The 21,888-nt window shown below is 43.2% G+C and overlaps 1 protein-coding gene and 1 pseudogene across 1 annotated transcript in view; both read right to left on the bottom strand.

Moving 5' to 3' along the window:
* LOC126234590 (cholinesterase 1-like) overlaps nucleotides 1-21,888 on the bottom strand; it is a 117,426-nt gene that overhangs the window by 42,383 nt on the left and 53,155 nt on the right. Inside the window, exon 6 of the mRNA XM_049943305.1 lies at nucleotides 9,315-9,517. Coding sequence (XP_049799262.1) covers nucleotides 9,315-9,517 — 203 coding nt within the window. The remainder of the gene's footprint in view (nucleotides 1-9,314; nucleotides 9,518-21,888) is intronic.
* On the bottom strand, nucleotides 21,768-21,884 carry LOC126238019 (5S ribosomal RNA; annotated as a pseudogene).

The following is a 21,888-nucleotide window of genomic DNA, read 5'->3' on the forward strand; positions in this document are numbered from 1 at the left end:
CACACTGCCATCATTCGCACCGAGACAGAACCATTTTTCATCAGAAAACACAACAGACCTTCACTCCGACCTGCAATGAGATCTTGCTTGACACCACTGAAGTCGCAAATGGCGGTAGTATGGCGTCAGTGGAATGCACGCTACAGGCGATATGACTCAGAGCTGTCTTTGAAGTAGCCGATTTGTAGCAGTCCGTTGTGTCGCTGTGGTGCCAACTCCTGCTGAAATTACTGCTGCAGATGCGGTATGATGCGCCAGAGTCATACGCAGAACACGACGGTCTTCTCTCTCGGTGGGGCCAAGTTTCCGCCCGGAGCCCAGTCTTCTTGCGACCGTGCATTCTCGTGATCACCGCTGCCTGCAATCGTTTACAGCTGCTACTATTTTGCCAGGTCTTTCTGCAATATCGCAAAAGGAAAAGTCCAGCCGCTCTATTACACGACCTCGCTCAAACTCTGTGACGTGTTGATAATGGCCCTTTCATCGCCTTAAAGGCATTCTTGACTAACATCAACCACGTCCAATTTCAAAGGCAACTAACACTCATGGGCCCCGTTAGAGCGTGTGTTTAAAGCAAATTGACTTCCAAGCTCAGTAGCATCATGCTACTGCCATGAAATCTGAATAGTCATCATCTTTCAGATATACAGGGTGTCCCAGCTATCTTGTCCACCCAAAATATCTCTGGAACAATAACAGCTATTGGAAAACGACTTTCACCGGTATCAATGTAGGGCTGGGGCCCATGAATGTACATATTTGGAAACATTCTAAAACGAAAGCAGATGTGTTTTTTAACACAAACTTATGTTTTTTTAAATGTACCTCCTACATTTTTTCTTCAGCAATCCATAGCATGACAAAGCAAATACACAATGGCGTTCATTGCATCGCAATATTCCCATTACATCCCGAGATATTGAGTCGCGAAGTTGACGCTTGAAACACCCTACATGCGCTGCTAGCGCACGTCCTGAGGCTCAGGCGTGAACCCCATGCTGCCCGTAATCGCGATGTGATTGACAAGTAAGTGTCCCTCTTGATAAATATGGAGGTGTGATTACACATGTCAATCACATCGCGATTACGGACAGCATGGGGTTCACGCCTGAGCCTCAGGACGTGCGCTAGCAGCGCATGTCGGGTGTTTCAAGCGTCAACTTCGCGTCTCAATATCTCGGGATGTAATGGGAATATTGCGATGCAATCAACGCCATTGTGTATGTGCTTTGTCATGCTACGGATTGCTGAAGAAAAAATATACGAGGTCCATTTAAAAAAACGTAAGTTTGTGTTAAAAAACACATATGCTTTCGTTTTAGAATGTTTCCAAATATGTACATTCATGGGCCCCAGCCCTACATTGATATAGGTGAAAGTCGTTTTCCAATAGCTGTTATTGTTCCAGAGATATTTTGGGTGGACAAGATAGCTGGGACAGCCTGTAGAACACGCCTACCAACTTTCGTTCATGTCTCACATCTCTTTCATGATGTTGCGATTTTTTCCCGTCAGAGTGACATTTCAACTACTCTTCAGCTGCTTACACCTATTGTCAGGGATGTAATGATGAAGTGGAACGCGAAGAAAAAACCGCAGCTAAACTAAGACAAGGAAAGCCTCATGTAGTGGCGGACAGGAACTGTCAACCATTACGAAAGTTCTTTGTACAAAAAGGCAAGAAATGACAGAATGTATCACTCATGAGTTCTAAAGTTTGGATGGGGGAGCAATGACCGAGTACCTCCTCATAAGACACACATTTTTGCTGTCCATGCGAAGAGACGTTTGAGGTGGTGTAAAGAGCGACATCATTGGACAGTGGATGACTGGAAAGAAGTGATTTGGAGCCATGAATCACGCTATGCGATGGAAGAGTTTCGATTTGGCTAATGTCTGGAGAACGTTGCCTGCCATCATATGTAGTGGCAACACTGGAGTACGGAGGAGGTGATGTTACAGTGCGGGTTAAATTGTCATCCTATTATTGCGTTTAAGAAACCGCTGAAAACCAAAGTATCTGTACTCATTTTACAACTTTGTGTACTGCGTACAGTAGTGGAATAGTTTGGAGACAAAGGCTGTTTACACCAACAAGTTGGAAGTTGGCAGTCGCTCTCTCCAAGCGGCTAGACATAAGCACCAGTACTTGCAGAATGCTACGTGTTGTTTTGGGTACACTTCAGGGCTTTTCATAATTTCCAAATAGCGTCTCTTTAATACTGTTATTAAAACTGTCGTGATTTTTCTAGTTCTCATTCGTTTCACGTCTTGTCTGGTTTAAAACTTAGGGTCAGTGAATATCTGTGGGATTGATGAAGGTTTCTCGGGACTCCAGCCGGGTGGTAGCGTTGATATCTCGCGACGTTTCTGGAAGTGTCATACTACCCATCTTCTGGCGAAGTGTCGAGATTCGCGGAGAGCGCGCTATTTATATGCGCGGTTGCCCCCCTCCACTAGACCTCGGGTGGCTGCGGTGGACCAGCGGCGTGCGCGCGGTGGTGGGAATGGCGGGCGACCCCGGCGGCCGCTTTCGGTTCTCGGTGTAAGCATTCTGTCTGCGTCCGCCGCGGAGGACATTGACGGGCGCGCTTCCGACGGATTGCCGCTATCGCAGGATTCCATGCTGCGCTGAGTTGGTATCCCTCGTCTCTGTTGACCAGATTCTCGTGAATCCTTATTTCTATGGTTTCTTTGATAACGCTTTCCCAAAAGCCAGATGCTCGGCACAGTACCCTCGTGTTTTCGAAGTTGAAGGTGTGTTCTTCATTGATGCTGTGTTATGCTGTGGTTGATTTTTCTGTGTGGCCTAGTCGCACACATCTGATATGTTCTTTGCAGCGTTTAGATATGCAGCACTGTGTTTGCCCAATGTATTGCTTTCCGCATTCGCATGGTATACTGTATACTCCTGGTGTGCTAAGGTTCAGCGCGTCTTTAGCAGAACCTACGAGCTCCCTCGTCTTCGGTGGTGGTCGGAGAATGGTTTTGATCTTGTATTTTCGCAGAAGTCGTGCAATTTTGGCCGAGAGCGGACCCACGTACGGAAGGAAAGCGAGTCGTTTATCTTCGTCTTCTCCTTCATTATTTTCTGGGGTTCTCACTGCTTCCTTCTTCCTTTTAAGCGCCCTGTTAATCTGCGTTTTACTGTAGCCATTTTGTTGGAAGATTTCCCTCAGGTGTTGCAGCTCGGATGGTAGGCTGTCTTTGTTGCAGACGGCGCGCGCCTTATGTACCAGGGTGGTCAGTACTGTTTGTCTTTGTGCTGGATGGTGGCAGCTTGTTGCATGAAGGTATAGATCTGTGTGTGTCTTCTTCCTATGTACTGCATGGCCTAGTGATCCATCTGCCTTCCTCTTGATTAAAATATCAAGGAAGGGGAGGCATCCATTTTCCTCCATTTCTATTGTAAATTTGATGTTCGGATGGACGTTGTTGAGGTGTTCAAGAAACTCATCTAGCGCCTGTTTGCCATGTCCCCACACGACAAAAGTGTTGTCGACATGGCGGAAGAAGTGCTTCGGTTTCTGTCTGGCAGTTTGAAGGGCCACCTCCTCGAAATATTCCATATAGAGGTTTGCAATCGCAGGAGCCAATGGGGAGCCCATTGCCACACCGTCGATCTGGTCGAAGAATTCCCCGTTGCACTGAAAGTACGTGGTTGTTAGTGCGTGTTCGAAGAGCCTGACTGTTTGTGGTTCAAAATGTGGTACAATCTGTGGGCTGTTTACATTATTGTGTTAACGTCGGCGCACTGTCTACTCGTTACGTACTGTATGGGTATGTTACACTGCTTTTTGCAACTTCCTGATAGTATCGCTTTAAGACTAGTGTTAAAAATATCTTGCTTTTTAGTTATCATTCGTTTTATTTCTTCTGCTACCTAAAACGTACGTGCAACCAACATGTGTGTAGTTGTTTCTTATGTCCGGCTGTCGCCTAGAACAAATTACCTGTATAACTCACCGAAAGATGAGTTTTCATTAATTATTACTTTGTTACAGTTCAAGTGTGTTTTTGTATTTTTAGTTATCTGTAAAAGGGGAGTCATGCGTGACAAATGTTGTGTTGCCTTAGGTTAGTTAGTATCACAGAAATTTGTCAGGAGTATGGGTTGACGTTTCAGTGTAGTGAGAAAGCCCTTACTGTGTTCAATGATGCCTTCCCATGGAATCGTGTATTACGCAGTTGAGACAATGGTAACATGGAACAGGGAACTAATATTTGCACACCTCTGGCACAATTAGGAACATCGTGTTTTGAATTCCATAGGTTGAAGGCCGAAACAGACAACGGAAGCTGGGAGAACATGAACGACAAATTAGCTGAGCACGTTGTAGAAAGTGTAGAGGGTGCCACAAGTACACAAGACAAAATTACTGTAACTACTGGAGTCAGTGGTGCACAATTGGAAATTTGTAGTACGTTCTATGGTACCAAACTGCTGAGGTCATCGGTCCCTACGCTTACTCACTACTCAGTATAACTTAAACTAACCTACGCTAAGGACACACAAACACCCATGCCCAAGGGAGGACTCGCACCTCTGACGGAGGCAGCAGCGCGAACCGTGGCAAGGCGCCTAAGACCGCACGGCTACCATGCACCGCAGTGGGGCACAATCTTTTACGTTAGGGTTACGTTGCAAAGAGAAAGTATTTAGAGGAATTTGGACAGAACAGGACTATAATGTAAGCACAGTTTGCTAGAAAATAAAATTAACTTGTTTTATCAGAACATTAGGGGGTCGTGTACCTAGAAGATGTGGAAAATTCCGAAGTGACAGATGTTCTGTGTCTCTCTGAACACGGTGGAACCACAGGGACGGAGATGTCAAACGTCAGGGGTTTTAGTCAAGAATCAGTATCCTGGCTAGTTAACAATGGAAAAGAAGGAGTGTAAAATATGTTTGTAATATGTAAATGTGTAAATAAGAATCTAGGAGATATTTTTGCTTGTTGTTACTGCAGGATACTCCTCAGGTATTGTAGTAGTCTACAGGTCCGCTGTAGGGAATTTTCGGCTCTTCATGAAAAATGCAGATAAACTGTGGAGCTACCCGCCAGACAATAAGAAACATTTAGTGGTTCTGTGGAGATTTCAATGTAGACATCTGAAGAAATAGAGACAGGAATAATTAACTGCAATTATTATCTGAATGCTTCAATTCAATGTCATTTAGTTACTTTGCCGATTCATATGCAGCGAGGTAGTATTTTTATAGACAGTGCCTGAAACAGTTAATGTATACCCTGTTGTTAACGGACTATTTGATCATGAGCCAAAATTAATGCAAATGAATAATATAGCACCTTGCAGCCCTGGCCTAGCTTCATACAAAACTGTGAGGCATAGTGAAGAGGACAGGATACCGGTGCAGTATCAAGAGTAAGTTAGAAGGGGTGGTAATTCGTTAGATATATACAGAAAGAGATGCTAAGGTTAAATTCAATTTACTCCATATTAAAATTTGTGTCAACACATGAAGGTCGCTTTCCAAAAAAGTTATCCAGAAAACCCATTAAAAACACCAAGTATGTGTTGATACTACAACGATACTGTAATATTTTAAGAAAAGTAATGGGAACGACAAGGAGTATATACAGCCTGACACAAATGAATAATGTGCATCATAAGATTAAAACTACATTGAATATTGTAAAAAGGGAGACATGAGAGCCAGTCAGCGTACAAGATACCATAACGATTAAACCAAATAACAGCATTGTGAGCTACAATTCACAAGTTGTGAGCACCTGTAACAATGACTTCTTATTCATAGCAGCAAAAATATGATCACGTGGTTCAGTTGAAGCAGAAAGGGACTGTACTAACGTCAGTCCACAAAATTTTAGCAACTAGATTTAGCACAAGGCTTCCTCACTTAAACTAAGAGAATTAAAAAAATACTGAAAAACAAAAGTCTGTGTGGTGTTCATGGGAATTCAAACAGAACTGTGATAAATTTTTCTAACTTAACTAGTAATTTTCTTAGTGATACATGTAATGCAGCACTGCCATAGGAAATTTTTCCAGACAGGTTAAAATATGGAAAGTGGTTAAATAAATACCATCCATTACTGACATCTTTTCCAAAATATTCGAAACAGTTTATCATATCACATTTTCGATTCCAGAACAACTACCTGACTGAGAATGTTATTTATACATTCACTCACCAAATATTAAAAGCATTAAATAATTTTTGTGATATGCCCAAGGGGTTTAATTGAGTAAAACATGTTATACTCAGAGAAAAAAATTAGTTTTTATGGAACTGATGGCTTTACACACAAGTGGTTTGAATCATACTTAACAAACAGAATGTAAAATGTTGTGCTGAATAGTTCAAATAATGTGAAAATGGTAGAAAATTCGAATGACTGGGGAGGCATCACAAAAAAGTGAGTTTCACATCCATCAGTGTTTGGTCTACTCCTATTTGTTATACAGGGTTCCCAGGACCAATGGTCAGTATTCAGAAATGTGACAGGGACGATCATTCCAAGCAAAAATGTGTAATAAACATGAGGTCCAAACTCCATCCCTTAAGAACTATGAGCACTTCTTCGTCTTCTTCTTCTTCTTCTGTACTGTGAAAAATATCTCTTGAATTGCAAGCTCTTTGCTTTCCATATTTTGGGAATAGGCAGTGTCGACCAAAGAAAAATTGTCTAGTATAAATAGATTCTTAAATGCATACCTTAAGAGTATACCTTAAGAGCTTGCTCACTAAAAGATATGTGTTTCACAGTAGTGACGATGAACAAGTGCTCAGGTAAGCACTTCAGAGCCCATGCACCCTGTCATCAGAAAGCATTTGTGTTGCAATGGTTTGTGGACAATAGTTTACAATCTGCACCACTCGTTGAGCCTTATCTGGGTAATAGACGAGTGTTACTATACTTTTCATGACCTTAATATTCAAAATGCATACATCTAAATCATCGGAAGGAGGGAATTCTTAGAATTTTTCGGTAGGATGGTGTATAGGACACGCAAATATCCTTGCGTAAAATCAAACAACGTATGAGTATGCCAACAATATGACCATGTACGTATGGAAGATTATAGAAAAAATATGAAAAAAATGACATAAAATCGGTAAAAATTGAGAGAAAGCTGGTACAGTTACGAAAAATTCATAGGAGTTACCTAAATTTGAGGGAAATACGACGAAATATGTAAAATCGCCAAAAACTTACTATATTACGTAAATTGATGAGAATACTAGGTGTATCAAAAAGAATCATCCGATTTTCAAAAAATCCTATTATGTTATTTGGGATATGTGCGTGGACAACGTACTGTTGAAAAGAGCGAACTCCCAAGTTTTACAAGGTTTCCGCTGGGTAGCAGGAGTGAGCGCTCACATCAGTCCTAGTAAAAATGGAATCGGGACTGAGCGCCCACGTCAGTCCTAGTAAAAATGGTATCGGGACAACAGATAGCCTTCTGTGTTCTACGTTTTGCGCGTTGCGGGTCAGTAATAACTCTTCAGCGTGACTTTCGCACTAGGTATGGTGTGGATCCTCCTACAACACAGAGCAATAGACGATGGCATGTACAATTCCGAGAAACAGGTTCTTTGTGTAAAGGCAAATCGCTGGGCCGTCACTCAATGTCTGACGCTGACGTCGAATGCTTCCGCCCTAGTTTCACAGGGAGTCCGCAGAAATATGTTCGCCGTGCAGGTCGACAGCTCAACATGCCCCCGATGTCCGTTCGCTGTGTGTTGCGTCGACGTTTACACATGAAACTATAATAAATTCAGCTACTGCAAGCTCTTCGTGAAGGTGACAAACAACAATGTGTGGAATTCTGTACCTCGTTTTCGGCAAGATGGAGTATGACAGTTTTCTTCTACGCTTAGTGTTTAGTAACGAGGCAACATTCCATTTAAACGGAAAGGTGAACCGTCATAATGTGAAAATATGGTGTACGGAACAATCACAAGAAGTTGTACGTCACGAGAGGGTCTCTCCAAAATTTAATGTGTTTTGTGCAGTTTCATGGGAAAAGGTCTATGGTACATTTTTCTTTCCAGAGAACACTGTTACAGCAAGACATACGTAGATAAGCTTCAAGACTTTCTTTTCTCACAGTTGGAGACTGATTCGAACGACTTCACCTACCAACGGGATGGGGCACCGCCACAAGGCATCTGGTGTGTGGGAATTTTTAAATCAAAGGATTACTGAATGATGGGTCGGTCGCACTGGACTAAATGATTCAACCTTACATTGTTGGCCCCCAAGGTAATCGGATCTGACTATGTGATTATTTCTTGTGGGGGGTTTATGAAAGACTGTGTTAATGTGCCTCCGTTACCAACAAGAATGAATGAACAGAGACATCGCACAACAGCAGCTATGGAAGTCAAGACATACTCACTGCAGTGTGGGAAGAATTTGAATACCGCACTGACAGACGCTGTGCGTCTCAAGGGGGGCATACTGAACGCCTATGAAAAAGCATGGCAAAATTTTTTGAGTTTCCTCAAAAAATAAAACTAATTGTATATGTTTATTAGTTTCATAAATATAGACGTGCCAAATCAGATTGTTTTTGATACACCCTATATTTCTGAAATAGTGTGGCGTACAAGACTTCCAGCATGAGTCTAACTCCTTTTTGATGAGCTAGAAGGTCAAGTTGTTGTTGTTGTAGAGAGTTTGTTGGGTGCACGACAGCAGGGTCTTCAGCGCCCGCTCAGTAACATAGCGAGACGGGTGTCAAGAAAATACTCAGAACAGTAAGATAAAACAGAACATAAAACACAGGTAACAAGCTTTGAAAAATATGTGCCTACCCACACCAAAGCGTGGGACGAAGCAGGGCGTTAGTAGTAAAATATGGACAACACTGGAAGAAAGTGGTAGAGGTAGCTAAAACAGTGTAGCAGATGGAAGTGGCTGGCTGACCGCAAGGTAAAAAGGGAGGAGTCAGCCACTCTGCAATACACTAAAACCTCCAGCCTAAAAGTTTAGGCCAGAGTCCAGACACATCACAAAACTTTAAAACCCTAGACACACCCGTCTCATCGTTAGCTAAAACATAGAAGGTCGACTACGGTCGCCTGATGTCGCTACTTTCTCTGGATTCGGTTCTTGAGGAAGATTGGGCTGTCTTCCCTCCAAGAGGTCCAGACATCTCATTTAAAGCGTTCGCAGCAAAGCTGTTAAAAAGGCAGAGGGTGGACACATCCTCTATTAATGTTCACGAATAAGTATCTGTATAGATTTGATAGAGTACCTGATGGAAGAGTGTGGCGCTGGTATGTTTGAGAAGTGGGTGTAAGTTGTAGAACGTACCCTTTGGGAGAGCGCGGCTCTGGTGTGTGTGAGCAGCAGCCACGGCGGCACGCGGGACAGCAGGTGGAGCGCCTGCTGGTCCGAGGCGTTTGTTGGCAGTCCCAGCGCGGCGGCCAGCGAGCGGGCGCGCTGCCGGGGACTCCTGGTGAAGGCCCAGGGGCAGAGCGCGGAGGCGCTGGCCGCGATGGCGCGCGAGAACAGCCCTGCAACGGGACGCCCGTCACACTCAGCCCCGCGTACAGGCAGAAACGCCAGCTCCCTAATTTATACATAAATGTCTTATACACTGAAGCGCCAAAGAAGCTGGTACAGGCAAGAGTATTCAAATACGGAGATATGTAAACAGGTAGAATACGGCGCTGCGGTCTGCAATGCCTATATAACACTAGTATCTGGTGCAGTTGTTAGATCGATTACTGCTGATAAAATGGCAGGCTGTCAAGATTAAAGTGAGTCTGAATGTGGTGTTTTAGTCAGTGGACGAGCGATGGGACACAGCATCTCCGTGGTAGCGATGATATGAGGGTGTTCCCGTACGAACATTTCACGAGTGTACCATGAATATCAGGAATCCGGTTAAACATCAAATCTCCGACATCGCTGAGGCCGGTAAAAGATCCTGCAAGAACGGGACCAATGATGACTACAGAGAATCGTTCATCATGACAGAAGTGCAACCTTTCCTCAAGTTACTGCAGAGTTCAGTGTTGGGCCTTTAAGAAGTATCAGCCCAGGGAACGATTCAACGAAACATCATTGATATGGGGTTTCGAAGCCGAAGGCCCACTCGTGTACCCTTGATGACTGCACGACACAAAGCTTTACGCCTCGCCTGGGCCCATCAACACCGACATTGGACTGATGATGACTGGAAACATGTTGCCTGGTAGAACGAGTCTCGTTTCAAATTGTATCGGGTGGATGGACGTGTACACGTATGGAGATAACTTCATGAATCTATGGACCCTGCGTGCAGCTGGGGACTGTTCACGCTGATGAAGGCTCTGTAATGGTGTGGGGCTTGTGAAGTTGGAGTGATGTGGGACCCCTGATATGTCTAGATACGACTCTGATAGGTGACACGTACATAAGAATCCTGTCTGATCACCTGCATCCATTCATGTCCATTGTGCATTCCGACAGACTTGGGGAATTCCAGCAGGAGAATGCGATACTCCTCCCGTCCAGAATTGCTACAGAGTGGCTCCAGGAACACAGTTACGATTATAAACACTTCATCTGGCCACCGAACTCCCAAGACATGAACATTATTGAGCGTATCTAGGATGCCTTGCAACGTGCTGTTCAGAATAGGTCCCCACCCCATCGTATTCTTACGGTTTTATGGACAGCACTGCAGGATTCATGGTGCCAGTTCCCTCCAGCACTACTTCAGACATCAGTCGAGTTTATGCCACGTCGTGTTGTGGCATTTCTGCGTGCTCTCAGGGGCCCTACATGATATTAGGCAGGTGTGCCAGTTTCTTTGGCTCTTCAGTGTATATTTCCCATCGGTGGAAGAAGACACCTGATAGTGCACAACATGGACATCGTATATTTAGCGGTTCACCCACAAGAGGTAGTTACTTGGTTACATAACTGCCTCAGGAACTATGGAGAAGGTGGAAGTTATTTGGGCAGCCATCATAAGCAAAGCATCGCCAGCTCCACTGAAGTTGGTATTACACGTCTCATCCGTTGTGTAGAAGTCTGCACAAATACCCCAAGAGTACAAGTCTGGAACTGCCAACTTCTGCACTAAGTCGTCGTCACACGGAATAAGGCAGCTAACTTCGACGTGCACACGGATGGGATATCCAACGTCACGAGACACAGCACCGTCGGCACACAGGAGAGATGGTTAACGTGATTTTCCGCTTCCAGTGCTTTCCAGCAGCAGTTGTCGGCTTTATTTGCCTCCCAAACAATAGAGTTTGTTCTCTAAAACGGACGTGCGTAAAATTCCTATATTATCTCTATTAAAACACAAATTTGCTCCCTTGTCCATATGCTAGTCGTTTTGTTCTATCTGTGTTACACATAAATAAAAATTCAACATCCGTGAACATGTATGAGGGCTATTCGGAAAGTAAGGACCGATTGGACGCGAAAAGGAAACCACAGTGAAAGCCCGATAAATCTTTGCACATATGTATTGGGCAGTGTCTCTAGTATGCCTGTCGATTTAGTCACGTTGCTCTTTTCAGTTTTGAGCACACAGTGAGCACATAAAGTTGCTTGTCTAAAGAATGTCTCCCGCAAAGTATGAGGACCAAGTGAGAGACTCCGCCTGATGTCATGCAGCCCACATAACACAACTGTCACGCAGTTCCTTCTTCAGGACAATTCTCGGCCGCATCTGCAGGGTCAATGGAGATGCTTCTGCAGTGTTTTCGATGGGAAGTGTTTGATCACCCACAACACAGCCCGTAAGAGGATGCCTCTGAGTTTCATATCTGCTTACATGAACTGCTGGCTTTTCAGACAGCCTTTTGGCACAGTCAACGAGCTGTAGACAAGCGCAGAGAATGGGCGGAAAGCACAGGCGACTGCCTTCTATGACGAGGGTACTGGAAACGTGGTATAGCGCTAGGACAAATGTGGAAGTCGGAGCGGCGACTATGTAGAGAAGTAGGTGGAAGGTGTGGGTAACTGTAGCAAACAAAACGTTCTTGATTCTCACAGTGATTTCCATTTCGTGATCCATTGGACCTTACTATCGGAATAGTCTTCGTAATAAAATAAAAAGGAGAGTTACATGTCCAGGTCAGTAAGGAAATCAGTTTATAAAATTTCAACGAATGGCACAAACTCAGTCCTGAAAGAGAATGCACTTATATTTACACAAAATTAATTATTACAGACATTATTTCTATTAATTTCGTAAGAATGTCCCTGAATCTTTAGGAAAACGCGAAAATGAAGAAAATAACAGGACTCGAATCCGAAACCGCCCTAAACTCTGCACTGTAACCTGATGCCTCTATACAGTACGCTAGACTGTAGTCTAGCAAAGGACTTGGAAGAGCAGTTGGATGGAATGGATAGTGTCTTGAATGGAAGGTATAAGATGAACATCAACAAAAGCAAAACGAGGATAATGGAATGTAGTCGTATTAAGTCGGGTGATGCTGAGGGAATTAGATTAGGAAATGAGACACTTAAAGTAGTAAAGCAATTTTGCTGTTTGGGGAGCAAAATAACTGATGATGGTCGAAGTAGAGAGAATACAAAATGTAGACTGGCAATGGTAAGGAAAGCGTTTCTGAAGAAGAGAAATTTGTTAACATCGAGTATAGATTTAAGTGTCTGGAAGTCATTTCTGAAAGTATTTGTATGGAGTGTAGCCATGTATGGAAGTGAAACATGGACGATTAATAGTCTGGACAAGAAGAGAATAAAAGCTTTCGAAATGTGGTGCTACAGAAGAATGCTGAAGATTAGATAGGTAGATCACATACCTAATGAGGAAGTATTGAATAGGATTGGGGGGAAGAGAAGTTTGTGGCACAACTTGACTAGAAGAAGGGATCGGTTGGTAGGACATGTGTTGAGGCATCAAGGGATCACCAATTTAGTATTTTAGGGCAGCGTGGAGGGTAAAAATCGTAGAGGGAGACCAAGTGATGAATACACTAAGTAGATTAAGAAGGATGTAGGTTGCAGTAGGTACTGGGAGATGAAGATGCTTGCACAGGATATAGTAGCTTGGAGAGCTGCATCAAACCAGTCTCAGGACTGAAGACCACAACAACAACAACAGACTGTAGTCTTCTACAGGTGTTAAATTGCAGATATGTTATTAACTTACATTTAATTGTAACAACTAGTAACAAGAAAGGAAAGTTTTTCATGAATTTTTAATACGCCATTGCCTTAAAACCGCTTACTCTGATAACACGCGAACTTTAACGCGATAATAACCAAACACGAAAATTCTTTAAACATCAATACTACGTTTCCCGTATATTATTACAATAGATCGTACAAATAATGATTCGTCCGCTAGACTTTCAATGTGCTGGTGCTATGAAACAGCATATATTCATAACATAAAATCTTCCGAATGTGGGCTCCTGCCGAACAAGACAGGCACTAATGACAGCTTGCTTTCTGTGGGCTTAAAACTTTCTTCGAAGCTTTCTGCTTGTGACGCAGGGAGCGTTCTCTCTATAAATTTGTTCTACTTTACGTGGCACGCCGCTGAAATATCGCAGAACTTAGTTTCCGTTTCGCTTGACGAAATGGCTCCTCAGCGTGAAATAGGAGGAAGTGATGTCATAAAATTAGTAGAGCTGACGTGCTAAGCCCTGTTACACGGTATACTTAACGTGTAAATCTACACCAGCGCCCGCAGTGGTGGTTACGATGGTTACGTCGTTGAGTGTGGAAGCTGGTATTTTTGTAAAGCTGCGATTTACTCACACCGAAACTTCTGAGAGGTTGTTATCTTGTGCAGTTATGAAATGGCTCTGAGCTCTCTGGGACTTAACATCTGAGGTCATCAGTCCCCTAGAACTTAGAATTACTTAAACCTAAGGACATCACACAAATTCATGCCCGAGGCAGGATTCGAACCTGCGGCCGTAGCGGTCGCGCGGTTCAAGAGTGAAGCGCCTAGAACCGCTCGGCCACACCGGCCGGGTTGTGCAGTTGTAATGGAATTATGTTATGCGCATACAGAAGTTGGACTCAAGTATTCGTTTTACGTCATGCTGTTACAAGGAAAAGCTTATTTATGTTAACGTTTCTCAGTATTTTACGGCATGGAGGACGGAATTATCTACTACAGTGTTGCTATACTTTGTTCATCGTAAGTTTAACATGGGTGTCAGCACTACTTTCGTTGAATTTTATTCATTGTAAGTTTAACACGACTGTTAGCATTCCTCAATGTAAGTAAAGTAAAGCTTCATCGATCCGAAGATTGTTTTCAACACCACAGTGTGTACTGCGCATGGTCGTTTTTGAGGGGGTATCTCCTTGCCTTTGTCGGACTTTTGAACTGACTTACCCAGCCTGTTACAGAGGGAACTACTGTCTAACGTGAAATCCGAACCACGGTGTAACTCGGCATTTTTCACATCAACAAACATTCAGAGAGGAAAGAAGTAATCAGTGAGAGACAACAATCCTATGACCTACCAGGGATCGTACACCAGGCTTTTAGATTTGCAGTTTACCAGTGAGCTCTCTAGATTAGCTGGTAAATGAAAGTTGACCAGAGTAACAGCGCCATGTTTACGCCTGAGAAAGAGACGGAGAGAATCAAAGCGTACGCTGCAGTAGTGTTCAGCGTGGAGCGTTCTGAGACGCATAACTGCGCTTCTCTGTCTCAAGGCTGCTTCAAGATGGGAACTCAAGTGAGTTCTTGGCAATGCATCTCGAATCCGGTGCTTGCAGAACAGTATGTCCTACGCATTTTGAATTACACCCGATGCCCGAAACTGGATTCTCAGACTCAGCATTCTGGAAGATTGCCAGTGCGGACGTGAGTCAGAGACAAGCTTCAAGTGAACATCGCAAAGGGCCGTCACGCAGTGTACAGTCTGACAAATTACAGCATTCCATATACTGCATAAATGGCTGAATGTTGGCAGGTGCAGTGGCCCAGTGAGTGTTTATATTCGCCTTGCAGCAGTGTGTTCTCGCTAACTATGGAGTGTAACCCAAGGAAACTGAACAACTTACAGCTCTTTGTAGAGAAAAGCAGGAACTGTGAGATCCTAAGGACAATAAACAACACATAAAAACAAAACTAATTTATGATTGACAGCGGGTCGCCAGTGATGTCGCATGCGAAATCGATGAAGCGAATAACAAAATGCATACTTCGATGACAATAGCAGATATCTCCAGAATGAGAGAAAGTTTCAATAGCAGATATATTTTGCATATCTAGAATAAGTACGTGGAAGTCATAAAGGGTTCTGCCGTTGCCAAAAAGTTCTATTGACACTGCAGTTGTGCAGGCTGTGTGGATTGTTCATGGTTCATGTACAATAGGTGCCAAGTTTTTGAAAGACATTCGATAAAAATATTCAAACTGTTCAATCTTGCCAACAAGTAGTGTAATGAAAAGACTCTTTGCACTGTACTTTTTAACGCTGGTGTTAACCACTGACTACAGCTCTTTTCCAGATGAGGGTACAGTACAATAAATGAGGCTCTTGCAATCTTATCTTGCTCCAGCTGCGAGACTGCGGCGCCCCAACTTGAAGCACGGAGTACGGCGCGGCGCAGTTCCGTCCAAACTGAATGTGCATGAACCTTCGCGTTCCTCTGACGTACCGATGACATATGGAACGCATTCAACGCAAAGCGCTCTGTGTGGACGCGCCTTAACGCATTCAGATCTTTTTAAGACACGTTGAAATTATACATAAGACTGCTAAACTATTCTCCTCTGACGAGAAATAGATGTTGGTCTATTATGAACATAAAAAATTACCTCGATGTGTTAGCTACTTTCGTTTGCAGAAATATATGACCTAAAGTGCAACAATCGAAAACCAGAAGCATTGCTTATAAACGCTGATGGACGCATGAGGTTCTTAAACTAAGAAACACACATGGGCACAACCTTCTACATACCTGAAAAATGGAGGAAGGAATGGGATTCAGAAATTACTTGCGGATGAGTACGAAAGTTTTTGGTAGACTTGTAGAGATATTAGGGGAACGCATTTCGAAAAAAAAAAAGACATTCTCAGACTTCCAATTTCTGCCTACCTTGGAACAGCACTCGCACTTCGCACTCATAATTCACAGCACATTTTCCGGACAACACGAAGTGTCCTTAGCTTCGAAGAATCGCAGTAACTATTACCAATTATGAAAACATAGCTACTTCGTCATCAGACAGCCATATGAAACTAAGGTGAAAAGAACGAAATTTTTGTTCATAATAGACCAACATCTATTTCTCGTCAGAGGAGAATAGTTTAGCAGTCTTATGTATAATTTCAACGTGTCTTAAAAAGATCTGAATGCGTTAAGGCGCGTCCACAAAGAGCGCTCTGCGTTGAATGCGTTCCATACGTCAGAATAATGAGCTGTCCGACAACGGCTGCGGAGCAAAAAAATATGCGAATGCAAAATCTGTCATTTTTAACTTTTAATACTAAAAGTAAATCATTTTCCAAACGAAAAGTACTTTATCGAGTAGTGCAGCTTTTGTTCTTTTACACAAGGAATTTTTTTGGCGGCGCAGCAAGGAAGTGAGTTCTTAGCTTCGAAGAATCGTAATAAATATTACCAGTTATGAAAACATAGCTACTTCGTCATCAGACTACCATATGAAACTAAGATGCAAAGAATGAAATTTTTACCGAATAGGTTTCGTGCAATAGATTGACAACGACTGCGGAGCGAAAAAATATACGAATGAAAAATCTGTCGTTTTTAACTTTTTATACAAAAGGTAAATCACTTTCCAAAATAAAAATACTTCATCGGGGAGTGCAGCTTTTGTTTTTTTATACAAGGAATTTTTTTGGCGGGGCAGCAGGTGACTCATCTTCCAGCTTTATGCTTTCCTTGAATCAAATATAGATGTGTACAAGAATCTTTGGTTGGCAGGGCGAAAACGTCTGCCACAACGAATAGTGACAATGAGTGTGAACAGTGAATCATTGCGTACTGCGATTTACAGGAGCAATGCTGTCACCTTTTATATACGTGCCTAAATCAGGCGTTTTCAGGAGGCAGCTTGGCGAGCGCGAGTGTTGTGATTAAATGGGGAGAGCAGACAGTCATATGTAGCGAAAAGTGTGCGCTTTCTTTCGAAGCATGACCAGATGTTAAGTGTGGTGTAGTCTTAATGACAAGCGAAGCCATTCACCAAACTATGATGAAAGTGAATACTTTCCCTTTTTATGTTAATGGGAATATTGCAACAAAATACGTCTCACAGACTTCTGTAAATATTTTTCTCGCCCTATATTTCCTCTACTCACAAGCCTGTAACCACGATTACCTCTACGTCTGAAATCATACACCTGTGTCTCCAACGTTTATTCTGTAGCGAAAAAGTCGGCTTGAGGCACTTGCTGAATCCATTTCCGTCCTTTCTGTGAAGTACTTTTTAGATGATAGCTGTGTACGATTATTGTTCAGTGACAACAGAACTACAAATAAAAAAGAAACTTACACCTACTTATATCTTATCGACTCAGCTATTTATGTCCAGTAGTAAACAAAAGGCAGTGCCGGTAATTAGGAATTTATCACCCAACAGTTAGCTCTCGAACAGGAAACATTTCACGCATCTGTTTCTCTTTCTCGCCTCATTTCGGTATACGTTGAGAAGGCACTCCACTTCATGTACTTCGATATGGTTGGCGAGCTAACAAGTGAGTAATGAAAGAAGAATAATGAGCTGTCCGACAACTCGGTGGAGTAAATAATGCACTACCGCAACAATACAGCCAAGTAGAGAGCTGCAGCAAGCTGTCGTCGCCTACAGCTCGCGAAGCCCCAATAATGTCTGTCGTTAATGCACTGGCTGTGGCCTCCGCCATGTACCGTCATGCGTTAATGCTCATTTTTGACACTTTTAGAATTAGTAACCTATCTTAAAGTTATTAGTCTAATGAGGTACTGAAGTTGAATTTTTGAAGCAATTTAGTTACGTGACTCAACTCTAATCTAACCCTTTGTATCTTTACCCCGGGAAAATTTAGTTTTAACCGTCAAGGGTTAATTAACTCCCAGGCTGGGAACCACTGTTGTAAACCCTCTCCCTACTCTGATAGTGGAAGATCCGTGGCGTCACGCCCACCCGAAAAAAAACATTTTCACTCCACCTCGATTGCCACTGCCAACCTTCACATACGCGATGAAGTCTACAGTCGATCACAACAGCAGAGGTATGTCTTATACACAAGTGAAGTAGACAAACGAATAATCACAGCTACAAAAGGGGTGAAGAAACGATGATGAAAGACTGTAGAATACACAGCTTTCCAGACTTATCGTGTTGCCTAATGCTTTCTTGTAGGTTTCGCACTGGAGCTTGGTCAGCGCTGCGCGTGTCTGCAACGTACTGCCTTTTTCCGAACAAACGTAAGGTGAATTAAGTAGTGCCGCTTCCAGTTATTCAACTTGGTAATAGCTGTAGACTATAAGACAATATTCATCACAGTCTTATCTCTGGACGACACTTGTGCATGGAATTCAACAATTTATGCTACAAATCACGGAAAACCAATGCACAGGGCAGTAATGTAATTTAGAAAATTGTCCCTGCAGACCTCTTCGCAATTGCACTAATCGATCATTTCCAAAAAATACTAGAATTAAAGTTACAATGCAGCATCCCATCGACTGCCACTTCTCTAGGGGCCGAGAGCTAACTCACACTGTAATTAAAAAATAGTGCCTGACACTTAACTTCTGTTGTTCTCTTTGACAGCTAACACTTTGAATGACTTTCTTCCTTCGGATTTCATCCAAATACGAGTTCGGAGAGTTGCTTACAATCAACAAGTGGAACACGAAGGTCTTTTATTCGCTAGAGACAAAAATTAATTTCACTCGCCACTCTTTTAACACAACTGTAACCTTATAATGTTTCGCAAAAAACATCTTTATTCGCAACGAAGCAATATTTCTGGATAGGCTGTCTCTATTTTGTTTTCAAACAAACACTTCGTTCCATTGTCATGAATTAGCTAATTTTGCCCCATTGCCGATTATAAAGCAACATCACCCCATAAATTATGTTATAATTGCTACATGTTATCATCCACACTGTCACCCCTAAGCAGACAAATAGAACAGGTACTGGCACGACTACACGGTCAAGCCACATTAATGTGACCATCTGTCAAAAACCACTTTTTGCAGCGTGGGCGTGTAGGAAGGGACTCATTGTGGTTCCGAAGACACCAACAGGGATGTGAAGCCATTGCGACTCCAGTGTCGCGGACAGCTGCGCTACGTTTCTTAGCTGAGGCTCCATTGTGCGAACTTTCCAACAGAAGCGTTCTCACAGATCTTCGATTGGTTTAAATCTGGGATATTTGGTGGCCGGAGCAGTACCGTTAACTCCTGGTGCTCTTCGAACCACACACATATGTTTCATTGTCCCGCTGGGAGATGCCACCGTGTTGAGGAAGAAACAAACTTCACGTAGGAGTGGACATGGTCCCCAAGGATAGATGCATATTTATGTTGCTCCACTGTACCTTCCAGAATAACGACGTCATTCAGGGCATGCCACGAAAACATTCCTCAGACCACAACGCTCCGTCCTCCGGCCTGGACCTTAACGCCAATTATTGCAGTGCCGCCCGCGCCAACGGCTATCATTCCGAGGGAGCATGAAACATTCATCTGAAAAGGCCACCTATCGCCACTGAGTGGACGTCCCGCTGTGTTACTGGCGTGCAAATTCCAGCCTTCGTCGCCTATGAACAGCACAACATGGGTGTATGAACCAGGAGCTTGCTGTGGTGACCCACATGCCGCAATGTTCCCTGGACTGTCGTTGAGGAGGAATTGTTGCCAGTCCTCTGGTTCAAATGGGTGGTCACCTGCTCGACAACTGCACGTCTATTCGCCCGTACACATCTCCGCAGTCGTCGTTCACCCCTTTCATCTATGGCCCATGGTGCACCACATCTGTCTCAGCCCCCCAGCGTCCGTTCTGGATGGGGCCATAATATCATTACAGTCTGCTTTAACCATGGTGGAGCGAGAACAGTTTACAAACCTAGCCGTTTCGGAAATGCTACCGTCCTTGGACCGAAAACCAACGATCACCCGCTTTCGAACGTCAGACAGGTCACCCCGTTTCGCCACCCTGTTTCCGTATTACGATAGCGACTGCACTGTTTTCCACATCCCCCTAGACAAGCTCCATGTACCCTCCGCTGCTAGTGCTGTCACCTGCCGTTTGTGAGTGGTCGTTGCTCGTTGACTCGACCGTGTGTTATAAATGTGACGTCAATATGAAAAAAAACCAAATAAATAAATCAAATAAAAAGTACAGCGCATATGCCAGATTTTTTTCCATACCAGAATTCATAACACGTTAAAAAAATTTCAGAGTAAGTATTTAACTGGAAACACACATGAGATTATCCAACTCTGTGATAGTTGCACCCGAACATGGTGTGGTTGTGCTCACCTCTTACTAAGTACGCGCTTTTTGGAATCATAACATGCCCCAAGGACAATGTAACTTTTTGTGTGATACAACCCGATACGGCCGAAAGGGACGAAATTGGCTACTCCTCATAATCATATTCGGGGCTCATTTGAAAATAAAAAATACACAAAAAAGACTTCTTTTAAGATATTCGCATAAGCTGTGGACGCATACATAAAAAAATGAACGGGTACTGCTCGAAAACCTCTTGCCAAATCAATGTGCTACACTACACATTTCACTTGTGAACTGCTTAGCCAACCTAGATTAGTTAGCCGAAAAACACTGAATTATCCGGTGGTGAAACTGAGTTCCTCTTGCGTGTTATACAGTTATAGAGATACGAACGATTTAACGTTGTACATCTATTTATCGCGGTCATAAGTAAACACTATAAGAGAATATGTGCTTGTTTCCGAACCGTTTCCACAGTTTCTCAAAGAGTTCCGGTAAAATGCCCACAAAGACTGACGTTATTAGCATATCAAAAATTGTCACAACAAAACTAAGTCTGGTTACAACTACCTGGACAATTTATACAGAATTTTAAATTTTTTCTTAATCAGTTTTAGGAGCAAGCTCGAAGAAGTCATAAGTGCGGGAAGTAGGTGTGATGATGTAGTTTACCAAATGACGCAGTTCCGTCCCGTATAGTTCACAATCCATCCTTTCTCCAACAAGACAATAAGTAACTTATTTGTACAAGGACGTTCTTCACAACAGCAGATATGAGATACATTCTGGTACATTCATGTTAAACAGAAGGGCCACAGTCGTTATTAATAACATCTCGTTAGAATTATGTAGTATCATGCTACAGTATCTGCCATGCTAGTCAGTACAAAATGCACCATTATCCTGACTATAATACATTAATTTTCATAGCCACGTTTCCTTTATTATAAAAAAATTGTTAGGTGATAATTGACGCTACCTGTAGGAAAGAAATGGGCAGTATGGAAAAGTTATTTATAGATACATGTGCAGTTAGGTTAAGAACAGCTGCTGGGTATTTTATATAATTTGAAAATCCCAGCAATAGTTTCCTACATATGAGTTTCAATGTAATGAACACTCAGGTATGAACTATGAAATAGCACTCCGTCTTCAGGCCACAAGTGGCCCATCGGGACCATCCGACCGCCGTGTCATCCTCAGTTGAGGATGCGGATAGGAGGGGTGTGTGGTCAGCACACCGCTCTCCCGGTCGTTACGATGGTTTTCTTTGACCAGAGCCGCTACCATTCGGTCGAGTAGCTCCTCAATTGGCATCACGAGGCTGAGTTCACCCCGAAAAATGGCAACAGCGCATGGCGGATGGATGGTCACCCATCCAAGTGCCAGCCACGCCCGACAGCGCTTAACTTCGGTGATCTCACGGGAACCGGTGTATCCACTGCGGCAAGGCCGTTGCCAACT

The sequence above is a fragment of the Schistocerca nitens genome, chromosome 2, assembly GCF_023898315.1.
Source record: "Schistocerca nitens isolate TAMUIC-IGC-003100 chromosome 2, iqSchNite1.1, whole genome shotgun sequence".
Taxonomy (NCBI): Eukaryota; Metazoa; Arthropoda; class Insecta; order Orthoptera; family Acrididae; genus Schistocerca; species Schistocerca nitens.